Source organism: Hemitrygon akajei, chromosome 7 (assembly GCF_048418815.1).
Source record: "Hemitrygon akajei chromosome 7, sHemAka1.3, whole genome shotgun sequence".
Lineage (NCBI taxonomy): Eukaryota > Metazoa > Chordata > Chondrichthyes > Myliobatiformes > Dasyatidae > Hemitrygon > Hemitrygon akajei.
Genome location: NC_133130.1, coordinates 15,994,421 through 16,008,879, shown reverse-complemented (window position 1 = coordinate 16,008,879; position 14,459 = coordinate 15,994,421). Strand labels below are relative to the sequence as shown.

Sequence of the window (14,459 nt, the reverse complement as noted above, 5' to 3'; positions counted from 1 at the left end):
TTTAGTGTTTTTTGCCTTTCATACCTTGATGTATGGAATGATCTGTCTGGGTAGCAGCCAATCTAAATATTTTCACTGTATCCTGGTACATGTGACAGTAATAAAACTATTACCAATTTTCTCCCATCCAACACAGTTAATATTTTCTAGTGGAGAAAGCTCCTTCCTCACTGCAGGCTAATTGATAAATTCCCAAGATTTGATCACCTGTGCCAGGGATTTGATGGAGATACTGGACTCAAACTCTAACCCTAATACATGGTTGTCATTTCCCAACCATTAAAATTCTAAAAGGTTTGTCACTGAATGAAAGTGATTAAACGTAACTCTACTATTTAAGAAAAAGCCTCTCCTTTCTGTGGAGGCTGGAGACAGCTGGACAATGCACATCTATACACACAGCCTTCTACAGATGTGGAGTACAGAGCATCCTAACAAGCTGCATTATTGCTGAATACGGAAACTGCAATGCGGTGAGCAGGAAAGTTCTACAACTGGTAGTCAAAACTTCCCAATACATCACCAACACCAGCCTACCCACCATCAAGGACAATATATACAGAAAGGTGCTGAAAAAGGTCCAGTAACATCATAAAGGATACCACCCACCCTACTCATGGACTGTTTGTCTCACTCCCATCAGGGAGGAGGCTACATAGCATCCACGGCAGGACCACCAGACTCAAAAACAGTTACTTTCCCCAAGCAGTCAGGCTGATCAACACCCCCACCCACTAACCCACCCCTCCACACCCCCAACCACCACTACTTTATCATTTCCTGTCAAAATCATCTTATATACAGGCACTCCTGTGCTTAGCATTACTTCAATCTATCTGTACAAGCTAACTTATGTAGTTCATGTTTTTTTTTTAATTTTTGTGTTCTTTATCTTATTGTGGGCTTTTTTTATGCTGCATCTGATCCAAAGTAACAATTATTTTGTTCTCTTTCACACTTGTATCCTGGAAATTACATTCAACAATCCTGAATCTTGAACCTTGAAAGTAAAGAAGAGAGAAAATAGACCTCATTGTCTGTTAACAACAGCACAGAAAGTGCAGGAACTATTATTAAGGAAGTGGTGAGTGGCCACGCATAAAATAATAAAAGAATAGGGCAGAGTCAACATGAACGTATGAAAGGAAAATCATCTTCAGTAAATCCACTGGAATTCTTTGAGGTTGAAAATGTGGAATAAATCAGACTGAGCCAACTGATGTGTCTTGGGTGGACTTTCAGAACATCTTCGATAAAATAACACAGAAACGATTTAGAACTTTGAGTATTGCGGAACGTACTGCCAAGTGCAGTGGCAGAGTTGGCTGCATTATGGAGATTTACGAGACATGCACACGAATGAAAGACACATGGAGGGCTATGCGCTAGGGAAGAGTTAGAATGATCTTGGAGGAGGTCATTTTACATTGACACTGTGATTTTGAAGTTCAGGTTGCTTCATGAAAAGAAGAATGTGGAAGCTTTAGAGAGGGTGCAGAGGAGACTTACCAGGATACCTCCTGGACTAGAGAGTATGTCTGACCAGGATAGGGAGAGGTGACTTGGTAGAGGTGTACAAGATGACAAGATGCATTAATCAAGTGGAAAGCCAGGGACCTTTTCCCACAGTGAAAATGGCTAATGCCAGGAGGAATAATTTAAAAATTATTTATAGAAAGCATAAGGGTGGGATGTTAGAGATAAGATTTTTACACAGAGAGTGATATGTATGTGAACTTCCCTGCAAGAGGTGGTGGTAGCAGCAAATTCATTAAGGGCAATTAAGAGTCTCTTAGATAGGCACATGGATGATAGAAAATGGAGGGCTATGTAGGATTGAAGGAGGAATTTCTTTAGTCAGAGAGTGATGAATCTGCGGAATTCTTTGCCAGAGGTAGCTGTGGAGGACAAATCTTTATATATATTTAAGGAAGAGGTTGATAGATTCTTGATTGGTCAGGGCATGTAGGGATACGGGATGGAGGCAGGAGATTGGAGCTGAGAAGAAAATTGGATCCCCATGATGAAATGGCAAAGCAGACTTGATGAGCCAAATGGCCTAATTTTGCTCCTGTATCTTATGATCTTATGGTTAAAGTAATCTTAGGGTAGGATAAACAGTCAGCACAACATTGTGGGCCAAATAGCCTATAAAGTTCTATGTTTTATTGTGTACAGTTTCGATCTCTCTGTTACAGGAAAGATATTGTCAATCTAGAGAGGGTTCAGAGGAGATTTATGAGGATCTGGCCTGGACTGGGGATGCCGGGGCATCAAACATTGGAGAATCAGTAATGACTTCACAGTAATTTATAAAATCATGAGGGGTATGGCTGAGATGGACAACCATGAGATGGATAGCCAGGGAATCCAAAGCTGAAGGGCACAGATAAAAGATAAGAGGGGAGAGATTTAAAAGAGAACTGAGAGAGATGTCCATTTGGAACAGAGATGAGGAATTTCTTCAGTCAGAAGGTGGTGAATATAACTGTGCAGATCAAGTCACTGAGTCTATTTAAAACAGAGGTTGATAGCTGCTTGATTAGTCAGGGCATGAAAAGTTATGGGAAGAAGACAGGAGAATGTGGTTGAGAGGGTTAATAAATCAGATAGAATGATGGAGAAAACTCAATAGGCCAAATGGGCCAATTCTGCTTCTATGTCTTATGGTCTCATGGCCTTGCTTGCTCCCCAGTGCTTACACATCCCTCTATAGTGTCAGCAGGACAGCATGGTATCGTTGTGGTTATCATGATGCTATTACAGTGCCAACGACCCAGGTTCAATTCCACTGCTGTCTGTCCTCACCACGACCACCAGGTGCTCCGGTTTCCTCCCACATTCCAATATGCATGGGTTAGATTATCAAATGGTGGAGCAGACTCAATGGACTGAATAGCCTAATTCTGCTGCTATGTCTTATGGTCCTATAGCAACCCCATTACACAGAGGTTACTGAGTATCTGTAATGTGCTGCCAGAGGAAGTGGTGGAGGTGGGTCATCATCATCATCATCATTATTATTACGTGCCATGTCATATGGCATGGGTAATCATTGTTTTCCATCTGTCTTTAATCTGTGAAGTTCTAATAAGCTTGTCAAAACTTTTGCCTGTCCATCCCTTAATGTAACTCATGAATATCATGCACTGTCTTCCGCAACTTTTTCTTCCATCAGTTTTTCCTGTCCATGCAAGCTGTTTGAGATTCTCTTTCCTCAGTACATGACCCAGAAATTCCAGCTGCCGCTCCCTGATTGATGATATCAGCTCATCTTATTCCTGCTTTTAGCAACACTTCTTCATTTGTTACCCTGTTATCCATGATATTTTCATCATTTTTCTCCGAAACCACATTTCTGCAGCTTTGAGTCTTCCCTCATTTTGCTTTGATATTGTTCAACATTCGCTTCCATATGTCAGTGAACTTGGCACTGCAACACTATGAGCTTCGTACCTCACAGAAATGAAGTTATTCTCTAATATTGTGCACTTGCCAAATTTGGATAGGTACGGGGAAGGGAAGGAGAGTCATGGGCTGAACAAGGAGAACTTGCTTTTTCATTGTACCTGTGTGGCGTTTCCCCCAAGTGAACCACAGGGTTGTCATGATTTGTAGGCTTGTGTATCTCAATGACCTGGAGAGCTATGCTGGCTGGACTCAGGGCCTTGTGCTTTGACACTTGATAAGGTCACCCTTGCCAAGCAGGTCAAAGAGTAGAGGTCAGACTAAGAGTGGTCCAGGTTCAGGGACTCAGCTAACAACCCTGACTGGTAAAACAGAATTGTTATGGAAACAGTAATGAAGAACCCTTCGACATCTGAGTGCGATGGTATTCCTGAATCTCCACATGGAACTTGCATGACTGACAGAAATGAAAACCAAGATGAAGCTACTGACATGATGAAGGAAGCCCTGAACCCCATCAGAAATGGAGGACCTTCATTGCTGCCCTAAAAGCCAGCAGCATAACAGACAGCATTGTGTGGCATTTGGATTGGTACGTGGAGGGGAAAGACTTGAAGGGTCAGGGTGTGAACTGTTTTTCACTGTATTTTTGTACATGTGACAATAATAAACCAACTTTCAAATTTACTGATGATACCTTACATTTTATATCTCTACCTGTGCTGTGTTTTTCTATCGCCCTTCCCTTTGCACTACCTTGAAGTAGTTCTGCTTTGAAGCAATAAACACAATGTAGTTTATTGTTGTCAAATGTACCAAGGTACAGTGAGAAACTTGATTTGCAAACAGATCACTTTGTCACATCAGTGCATTGGAGTAGTAAATAGAAAAGCAACAACAGAATAGAGAATAAAATGTTAGTGCAAAAGTGCAGCGCAAGTAAACAATAAGACGCAAGGTGATAACAAAGTATGTTGTGAGGTCTAAAGGACCAAACCGGCATACTAGGGGAACACTCAATAGCCTTCTAACAGTGGAGTAGATGTTGTCCTTGAACCTGGTGGCATGGTTTGGCTGGCAAGCAAAATGAGGCTTTTCTCCATATCTCAGTATACATAAAAATCATAAATCCAATAACAATTAAAGTAGGAGCAGGCACAGAGCTTCTGCCAGCTCAATCTCATCGAGGACATCTTCAAAAGGTGGTACCTTATGAAGGCACCATCCAACATCAAGGAACATCACTACATGGGACATGCTCTCTTCTCATTGCTGCCATCAGGAAGGAGATACAGGAGCCCGAAGACACATACTTACCACCTTAAGAAGAGCTTCACCCCTTCCACCATCAGATTTCTGAATGGCCAATGAACACTACATTACAATTCATGTTTAGCTCTATCTATCTACCTACCCATAAATAAATATCTATCGATCTATCTACCTAGCTATCTATACCTAACTATCTATCTATCTATCTATCTATCTATCTATCTATCTATCTATCTATCTATCTATCTATCTATCTATCTATCTATCTAGTGGGAGTCAGAGCATAGTGTCACGGAGCATTACATCACAGAAACAGGCCCTAGGGTCCACCTAGTCTGAGGATAGTCACTTTGACCTGCATCATAGCTCTCCATTGTCCTCCCATCAAAGTACCTGTCCAAATTCTCTTAAATGTTGAAATCGACCCCGCATCCATCACTTCCGTCAGCAGCTCTCACCGACCTGTGAGTGAAGATGTTTGCTCTCATGGTTCCCTTAAATATATCAACTTTCACCCTTAACCTATGACTTCTAGTTCTATTCTCATCCATCCACTTTAACCCTATCTTGAGGCCATCTGTTGGTCAGGGTCAACCGTGGATGTTGCATCCTAGCTGTCTACATGATCAGTGCAGCTTCGTCAGTTGCTACACAAGTCAGTTTGCAAGCCTGGGCAGTAAGATGCCGTGTGAAGAGCAAGCTGCCGGCCATGTAGCAGTCTTCCTTTCTCCATGGAGCTGATGAATCTGAAGGAATGATAGAGACCGATGCAGTTTGACACCAGTGGCTTCACAGGAATTGCCTGTCAGCGTTGAACTCGACATAGGACTGTCTTGGAAATGCCAGGTCCAGATTTTTCCTCAGCATTTATTCCCAAAGCCTTCCCCATGAATGGGTGTAGCCTCAAGTCAGCGAAGGTTTGAGATCAGAAATTTCCTTCTCATAGATGAGCTGCCACCCATGGCTGATGAGGCCAACTGCCCAAAACATCTGGTTTTATGGTGCCAATAACCTGCCCTTTCCTCTTCTGATACTAGAGCCGGATTTGTAGCCAAGCCATATGTGAAGGCCAGGAGCTGGACTTGGTTGTCAGAGGCTATTTGAAATGTATGCCCTTGGGAGCATTTTATAGGTAGTGGGATATTATCCACACTACCACCCCCAGCTATAACAACATTAGGGAAGCCTATCTATACCCCTCATAATTTTTTATACCTCTATCAAATCTCCCCTCATTCTCCTATGCTCCAGGGAATAAAGTCTTAAATCTATTTGTCTATCATCTCCATCTATCTATCTACCTATCTAAAGTAACACACACAAAAAAACTGGAGGAACTCAGCAAGTCAGGCAGCATCTTTGGAAATGGATAAACAATCGACAATTTGAGGTAAGACCTTTCTTCAGGACTGGAAACAAAGGGGGAAGATGACAGAATAAAAAAGTGGGGGAAGGGGAAGGAGAACAGCTGAAAGCTGGAAGATGATTGGTGAAGCCAGGTGGGGGTGGGAAAGGTAAAGGACTGGAGAAGAAGGAATCGGAGAGGAGAGGAGAGAGAACCATTGGAGAAAGGGAAGGAGGAGGAGGAGTGCCAGGGGAGGTGATAGGGAGATGAGAATTGGTAAGAGGCCAGAGTGGGGAATTGAAGAAGAGGGGAGAGGGAGGAAAAAAAATTACTGGAAGGAGAAGTCGATTTTCATGCCAGCAGGTGGGAGACTATCCACTGAAATACAAGATGTTGCTCCTCCACCCTGAGATTGGCCTCATCATGGCAAATGAGGAGGCCATGGACCGACACAGCGGAACTGGAATGGGAATACAAATTAAACTGATTGGCCAACAGGAAATTCTGCTTTCGGTCGTTGGAGCCTAATTTAGGATGGGTCTCACTAATGTAGAGGAGGTCATATCGGGAGCACGGGACACAATAGATGACCCCAGCAGATTCGCAGGTGAAGTGTTGCCTCACCTGGAAGGACTCCTTGGGGCCCTGAATGAATGTGAGAGTGGAGGTGAATGGGCAGGTGTAGCACATAGGCTGCTTGCAAGGATGAATGCCGGGAGGGGTTTTAGTAGGGAACGATGAATGGACAGGGGAATCACAAAGGGAATGATCCCTGTGGAAAGCAGAGAGTGGGGGGCATGGTAAGGATGTGTTTGGTGTTGGGGTTCCATTCATCTGCAAACAGAAATGTCTTTGGACTGTGGGAGGAAACTGACACGGCCAGAGGAAATCCACATGGCAATGTACAAACTCCTTGCAGACAGTGCCAGAATTAAACTCTGAACTCCAGAACACCCTGGACTGTAGTAGTGTTGTGCAAACTGCAACACAAACTTAGCACCCTATCTTCCACTGCACAGCTATAACAAAAGAACAAATTTCACAACATACAGGATGTCACTGACTCTGATTCTGCAAAAAAGAAGGAAGGTGTAAAGTGAATAGTGTTGTATGAAATCAGGTTTGAGTGAAGTGGGGTGGAGGTGTGTGAAATCAGGTTTGAGTGAAGTGGAGTGGTGTTGTGTGAAATCAGGTTTGAGTGAAGTGGGGTGGTGTGTGAAATCAGGTTTGAGTGAAGTGGGGTGGTGTTGTGTGAAATCAGGTATGAGTGAAGTGGGGTGGTGTTGTGTGAAATCAGGTTTGAGTGAAGTGGGGTGGTGTTGTGTGAAATTAGGTTTGAGTGAAGTGAGGTGGTGTGTGAAATCAGGTTTGAGTGAAGTGGGGTGGTGTGTGAAATCAGGTATGAGTGAAGTGGGGTGGTGTTGTGTGAAATCAGGTATGAGTGAAGTGGGGTGGTGTTGTGTGAAATTAGGTTTGAGTGAAGTGAGGTGGTGTGTGAAATCAGGTTTGAGTGAAGTGGGGTGGTGGTGTGTGAAATCAGGTATGAGTGAAGTGGGGTGGTGTTGTGTGAAATCAGGTATGAGTGAAGTGGGGTGGTGTTGTGTGAAATTAGGTTTGAGTGAAGTGAGGTGGTGTGTGAAATCAGGTTTGAGTGAAGTGGGGTGGTGTGTGAAATCAGGTATGAGTGAAGTGGGGTGGTGTTGTGTGAAATCAGGTATGAGTGAAGTGGGGTGGTGTTGTGTGAAATTAGGTTTGAGTGAAGTGAGGTGGTGTGTGAAATCAGGTTTGAGTGAAGTGGGGTGGTGTGTGAAATCAGGATTGAGTGAAGTGGGGTGGTGTGTGAAATCAGGTTTGAGTGAAGTGGGGTGGTGTTGTCTGAAATCAGGTTTGAGTGAAGTGGGGTGGTGTGTGAAATCAGGATTGAGTGAAGTGGGGTGGTGGTGTGTGAAATCAGGTTTGAGTGAAGTGGGGTGGTGTCTGAAATCAGGTTTGAGTGAAGTGGGGTGTTGTGTGAAATCAGGTTTGAGTGAAGTGGGGTGGTGTTATGTGAAATCAGGTTTGAGTGAAGTGGAGTGGTGTTATGTGAAATCAGGTTTGAGTGAAGTGAGGTGGTGTGTGAAATCAGGTTTGAGTGAAGTGGGGTGGTGTTGTCTGAAATCAGGTTTGAGTGAAGTGGGGTGGTGTGTGAAATCAGGTTTGAGTGAAGTGGGGTGGAGGTGTGTGAAATCAGGTTTGAGTGAAATGGGGTGGTGTGTGAAATCAGGTTTGAGTGAAGTGGGGTGGTGTGTGAAATCAGGTTTGAGTGAAGTGGGGTGGTGTTGTGTGAAATCAGGTTTGAGTGAAGTGAGGTGGTGTGTGAAATCAGGTTTAAATGAAGTGGGGTGGTGTTTGAAATCAGGTTTGAGTGAAGTGGAGTGGTGTTGTGTGAAATCAGGTTTGAGTGAAGTGGGGTGGTGTGTGAAATCAGGTTTGAGTGAAGTGGAGTGGTGTGTGAAATCAGGTTTTAGTGAAGTGGGGTGGTGTTATGTGAAATCAGGTTTGAGTGAAATGGAGTGGTGTGTGAAATCAGGATTGAGTGAAGTGGGGTGGTGTAATGTGAAATCAGGTTTGAGTGAAGTGGGGTGGTGTGTGAAATCAGTTTTGAGTGAAGTGGGGTGGTGTGTGAAATCAGGTTTGAGTGAAGTGGGTGGTGTTGTGTGAAATCAGGTTTGAATGAAGTGGGGTGGTGTTGTGTGAAATTAGGTTTGAGTGAAGTGAGGTGGTGTGTGAAATCAGGTTTGAGTGAAGTGGGGTGGTGTTGTCTGAAATCAGGTTTGAGTGAAGTGGGGTGGAGGTGTGTGAAATCAGGTTTGAGTGAAGTGGGTGGTGTGTGAAATCAGGTTTGAGTGAAGTGGGGTGGTGTGTGAAATCAGGTTTGAGTGAAGTGGGGTGGTGTTATGTGAAATCAGGTTTGAGTGAAGTGAGGTGGTGTGTGAAATCAGGTTTGAGTGAAGTGGGGTGGTGTCTGAAATCAGGTTTGAGTGAAGTGGGGTGGTGTTGTGTGAAATCAGGTTTGAGTGAAGTGGGGTGGTGTGTGAAATCAGGTTTGAGTGAAGTGGGGTGGTGTTGTGTGAAATCAGGTTTGAGTGAAGTGGGGTGGTGTGTGAAATCAGGTTTGAGTGAAGTGGGGTGGTGTTGCGTGAAATCAGGTTTGAGTGAAGTGAGGTGGTGTGTGAAATCAGGTTTGAGTGAAGTGGGGTGGTGTAATGTGAAATCAGGTTTGAGTGAAGTGGGGTGGTGTGTGAAATCAGGTTTGAGTGAAGTGGGGTGGTGTTGTCTGAAATCAGGTTTGAGTGAAGTGGGGTGGTGTGTGAAATCAGGTTTGAGTGAAGTGGGGTGGTGTGTAAAATCAGGTTTGAATGAAGTGGGGTGGTGTTGTGTGAAATCAGGTTTGAGTGAAGTGGGGTGGTGTGTGAAATCAGGTTTGAGTGAAGTGGGGTGGTGTTGCGTGAAATCAGGTTTGAGTGAAGTGGGGTGGTGTGTGAAATCAGGTTTGAATGAAGTGGGGTGGTGTTGTGTGAAATCAGGTTTGAGTGAAGTGGGGTGGTGTGTGAAATCAGGTTTGAGTGAAGTGGGGTGGTGTTGCGTGAAATCAGGTTTGAGTGAAGTGGGGTGGTGTGTAAAATCAGGTTTGAATGAAGTGGGGTGGTGTTGTGTGAAATCAGGTTTGAGTGAAGTGGGGTGGTGTGTGAAATCAGGTTTGAGTGAAGTGGGGTGGTGTTGCGTGAAATCAGGTTTGAGTGAAGTGAGGTGGTGTGTGAAATCAGGTTTGAGTGAAGTGGGGTGGTGTAATGTGAAATCAGGTTTGAGTGAAGTGGGGTGGTGTGTGAAATCAGGTTTGAGTGAAGTGGGGTGGTGTTGTCTGAAATCAGGTTTGAGTGAAGTGGGGTGGTGTGTGAAATCAGGTTTGAGTGAAGTGGGGTGGTGTGTAAAATCAGGTTTGAATGAAGTGGGGTGGTGTTGTGTGAAATCAGGTTTAAATGGGGATTGTAGACACTGATTACCACTAACAAAGTTATCTCTTTATTTGCAGGACAAGATAGACACTAAGCATTCAGTAAATCCTTCAAGTTACAGCCCATTACAAATACTTATGTAAAGTATACGTTCGGGTACTCTCTCCCGCAGTACTCTACCTTTGTTCCCACAGAACCAATCGCAATCCTGTCACATGAATCAAAAACAGTTAAAAAAAAGACCAGGTGCATTTAGCACAATAGATTTAAACTCTGTTGGTGCCATTATCGTGGAACTGAATGGCAGCCAATGTTCCTTAAACACACCACTTCCTAGCTAGCACAGTGGAGCAGCTCTCAATGAGCAGATTGACACTACAACAGGTGAGGAGAGTATTTGGTAACAAAGTTAATGGCTGATTAGAGAATAGACTACTGAATATTAATTGGAGAACTTGTGGGAGACTCACCCTCAGGGTTCATATCGCCAGGTTCAGGAACAACTTTTACCCCTCAACCATCGGGCTCTAGAATCAGAGGGGATAACTTCACTCAACTTCACTCTCTCCATCACTGAAATGTTCCCACAATCTATGGACTCACTTTCAAAGATTCTTCATCTCATGTTCTGAATATTTATTGCTCTTGTATTTATTTTTATTTTGTTTGCTTTTTGTATTTGCACAGTTTATTTTGTTTTGCACATGGTTAGTCACCCTGTGGTGCAGTTTTTCATTGATTCTGTTATGGTTACCAATTTATTGAGTATGCCTGCAAAAGAAGAGTCTCAGGGTTGTAACTATGAAAATGGACAAGGGAGAGCCAGTGGATGTAGTGTACCTGGACTTCCAGAAAACTTTTGATAAAGTACCACATAGGAGATTAGTGGGCAAAATTAGGGCACATGGTATTAGGGGCAGAGTACTGACATGGATTGAAAATTGGCTGGCTGACAGGAAACAAAGAGTAGCGATTAACGGGTCCCTTTCAGAATGGCAGACTGTGACCAGTGGGGTACCGCAAGGTTCGGTGCTGGGACTGCAGCTGTTTACAATATACATTAATGATTTAGATGAAGGGATTAAAAGTAACATTAGCAAATTTGCCAATGACACAAAGCTGGGTGGCTGTGTGAAATGTCAGGAGGATGTTATGAGAATGCAGGGTGACTTGGACAGGTTGGGTGAGTGGGCAAATGTATGGCAGATGCAGTTTAATGTGGATAAATGTGAGGTTATCCATTTTGGTGGCAAGAACAGGAAGGCAGATTACTATCTAAATGGAGTCAAGTTAGGAAAAGGGGAAGTACAACAAGATCTAGGTGTTCTTGTACATCAGTCAATGAAAGCAAGCATGCAGGTGCAGCAGGCAGTGAAGAAAGCTAATGGCATGCTGGCCTTTATAACAAGAGGAATTGAGTATAGGAGTAAAGAGGTCCTTCTGCAGCTGTACAGGGCCCTGGTGAGACCCCACCTGGAGTATTGTGTGCAGTTTTGGTCTCCAAGTTTGAGGAAAGACATTCTTGCTATTGAGGGAGTGCAGCATAGGTTCACAAGGTTAATTCCCGGAATGGCGGGACTGTCATATGTTGAAAGATTGCAGCGACTGGGCTTGTATACACTGGAATTTAGAAGGATGAGAGGGGATCTGATTGAAACATATAAGATTATTAAGGGATTGGACACACTGGAGGCAGGAAGCATGTTCCCGCTGATGGGTGAGTCCTGAACTAGAGGCCACAGTTTAAGAATAAGGGGTAGGCCATTTAGAACAGAGATGCGGAAAAACTTTTTCACCCAGAGAGTGGTGGATATGTGGAATGCTCTGCCCCAGAAGGCAGTGGAGGCCAAGTCTCTGGATGCATTCAAGAGAGAGTTAGATAGAGCTCTTATAGATAGCGGGGTCAAAGGATATGGGGAGAGGGCAGGAACGGGGTACTGATTGTGTATGATCAGCCATGATCACAGTGCTGGCTAGAAGGGCCAAATGGCCTACTCCTGCACCTGCTGTCTATTGTATATGGTGACATAGATGTATTTTGGTAATAAATTTAGTTTGAACTTTAAACTTTGAAGATGGAAAAATAAAACCTGCATATTTGTTGGTTGACAGGAAATTTTGTGAAAGCTGAAAATATGGGCTGGAATGGCTGACTGAATTTCCAGAGCTTACTGCTTCCTTTTTTAGCATTAGCGTTTTTACTCTGACTTCACTCCACTCCGCTAAAAATGCTTTAATTGCCTGCTGTCACCATTAGTGTCAGCCAGCTCTGCGAATGTGGCGTAATTACTACCTTTTCAAAATCACTCAGCATGCACTGGGAAATGAGAAACTTTGCCGGTTTGTTCACTGAGGACGGAAGTTTACCTCTTCCCTCCAAAGCTGTCTGAACACAGAACATCACGGCACAGCACAGGCCCTATGGCCCACAATGTTCTGCTGACCTTTTAACCTACTCTAAGATCAATTTAACCCTTCCCTCCTACGTATCCCTCCATTTTTCTGTCATCTATGTGCCTATCTAAGAATTTTTTATATGTTCCTAATGCATCTGCCTCTGCCACCACCATTGGCAGGGCATTCCACACGCTCATCCCTCTCTGTAGAAAGAACATAGCTCTGAAACTCCCCCTTATATTCTCCCCAAATCACCTTAAAAATATCCTCCTGGTATTAACTATTTCCACCCTGGGATAAAGTCTTTGGCTTTCCTCTTGATCCATGCTTCTTATCAGCTTGTTTATCTCTATCAATTCACCTTTCGTCTTCTTTAACTCCAAAGAGAGAAGCCCTAGCTCACTCTACCTATCCTCATGAGGATTGCTCTCTAATCCAGGCAGCATCCTGGTACATCTGCTCTATGTAAAGACCTTACCTCTGACATCTCTCTTATATGTTCCTCCAATCCCTTTAAAATTGCACCCTGGTATTAACCATTTCCACACTGACAAATATTCTCTGGCTCTCTGCTCAATCTATGTCTCTTAACCTTATACACACCTAACCAGTCACCTCTCATCCTCCTTCGTTCCAAAGAGGAAAAGTCTAGTTCACTCAACCTTGTAAGACCATAAGACATTGGAGCAAATTAGGCCATTCAGCCCATTAATTTCCTTCTGCCATGGCTAATTTATAATCTCCCTCAACCCCATTTTTCTGCCTTCTCCCTATATCCTTTGACATTGACTACTAATGAAGAATTAATCAAACTCTGCTTCAAATATTCAAGAGTTGGCCTCCACAGCCGTCTGTGGCAATGAATTCCATACATTCATCACCCTTTGGCAAAAGAAATTCCACTTCATCGCTATTCCACAGGGACGTCCTTGTATTCTGAGTCTGTACCCTCTGGTCTTAGAGTCTCCCACTCTAAGAAACATCCTCTCCACACATAAGACGGGTGCCGCATCTGGTTAAGAAATGCAGGAAATGTTAGAGCTGGTCTCAGTCCTCTGACTGCCTGAAGAGAGGACCCTTGAGGTGTGGGATCACAGTAATGAGCTGACAATGCAAAAGGGGGCGTGAAGTTTCCAAACGAGACAGATTCGAAAACCGCCTTATTGCAATGTTGCAGCCCCCTCCTTTTCTTCAATTATTCAAGGTGTCCAATTTGAATTGCTAATAGGTATATTTATTACTTCTCAGTCCCAGCATGATACATCTTTATTTTGTTATTTCCTCTTGCAGCATACCACAGTCCTTCCCTTCATTCTGATTGAAATGAGGACAACTCATCATCATTACCCAAACAGAACGACAGGCCAGGCTGCCGTTAGCTTCTTTTCCACTGGATATATTCTATGGTAAGTGGCTCCACTTAACGGCACCATGGTTGAGTCACCCACTGCTATATTTGGACATAATGGACGCAGTCATCACCAATTCCCACTCAGTCAAGCTGAAATCTCAATTACTGATGCATTTTCAGCCTTAAGAGCGCTATTGTAAACTGCTGCAGAAATCAAGAAGCAACTGTCAACACATAACTATCTTTAGCTTTCCAAATGTGATCTATTTCATAAATCGAAGTGTTGAGTACAGGAGTTGGGATGTTATGTTGAAGTTGTACAAGATGATGATGAGGCCTAAATTGGCGTATTGAGTGTGCTAGAACAAAGGGATTGAGGGATGCAGTTTCATAATTCGTTGAAAGTATCATCGCAGGTTGATAGGGTCATAAGGAAAGTTTTTGGCACATTGGCCTTTATAAATCAAGGTATTGGGTACAGGAATTGAGATATTATGTTGAAGTTTTATAAGACATTGGTGAGGCCTACTTTGGAATATTGTATGCTGTTTTGTCACCTACCTATAAGAAAGATATCAATAAGTTAAGAGAGTGCATAGAAAATTTGCAAGAATGTTGCCAGGTCTTGAGGACTTGAGCTATAGGGAAAGGCTGAATAGGTTAGGACTTCATTCTCTGGAGTGTAGGAGAA

General features: G+C 43.4%; 1 protein-coding gene across 2 annotated transcripts in view; it reads left to right on the top strand.

The window, feature by feature from the left end:
- Positions 1–14,459, top strand: part of aig1 (androgen-induced 1 (H. sapiens)) — a 229,551-nt gene that overhangs the window by 165,881 nt on the left and 49,211 nt on the right. The window contains exon 4 of one of the 2 annotated variants that reach the window (XM_073050429.1): positions 13,708–13,823. The exons of the other annotated variant lie outside the window; for it this stretch is intronic. Within the exon in view, the coding sequence (XP_072906530.1) occupies positions 13,708–13,823 (116 nt within the window). The remainder of the gene's footprint in view (positions 1–13,707; positions 13,824–14,459) is intronic. 2 annotated transcript variants of the gene reach the window in all.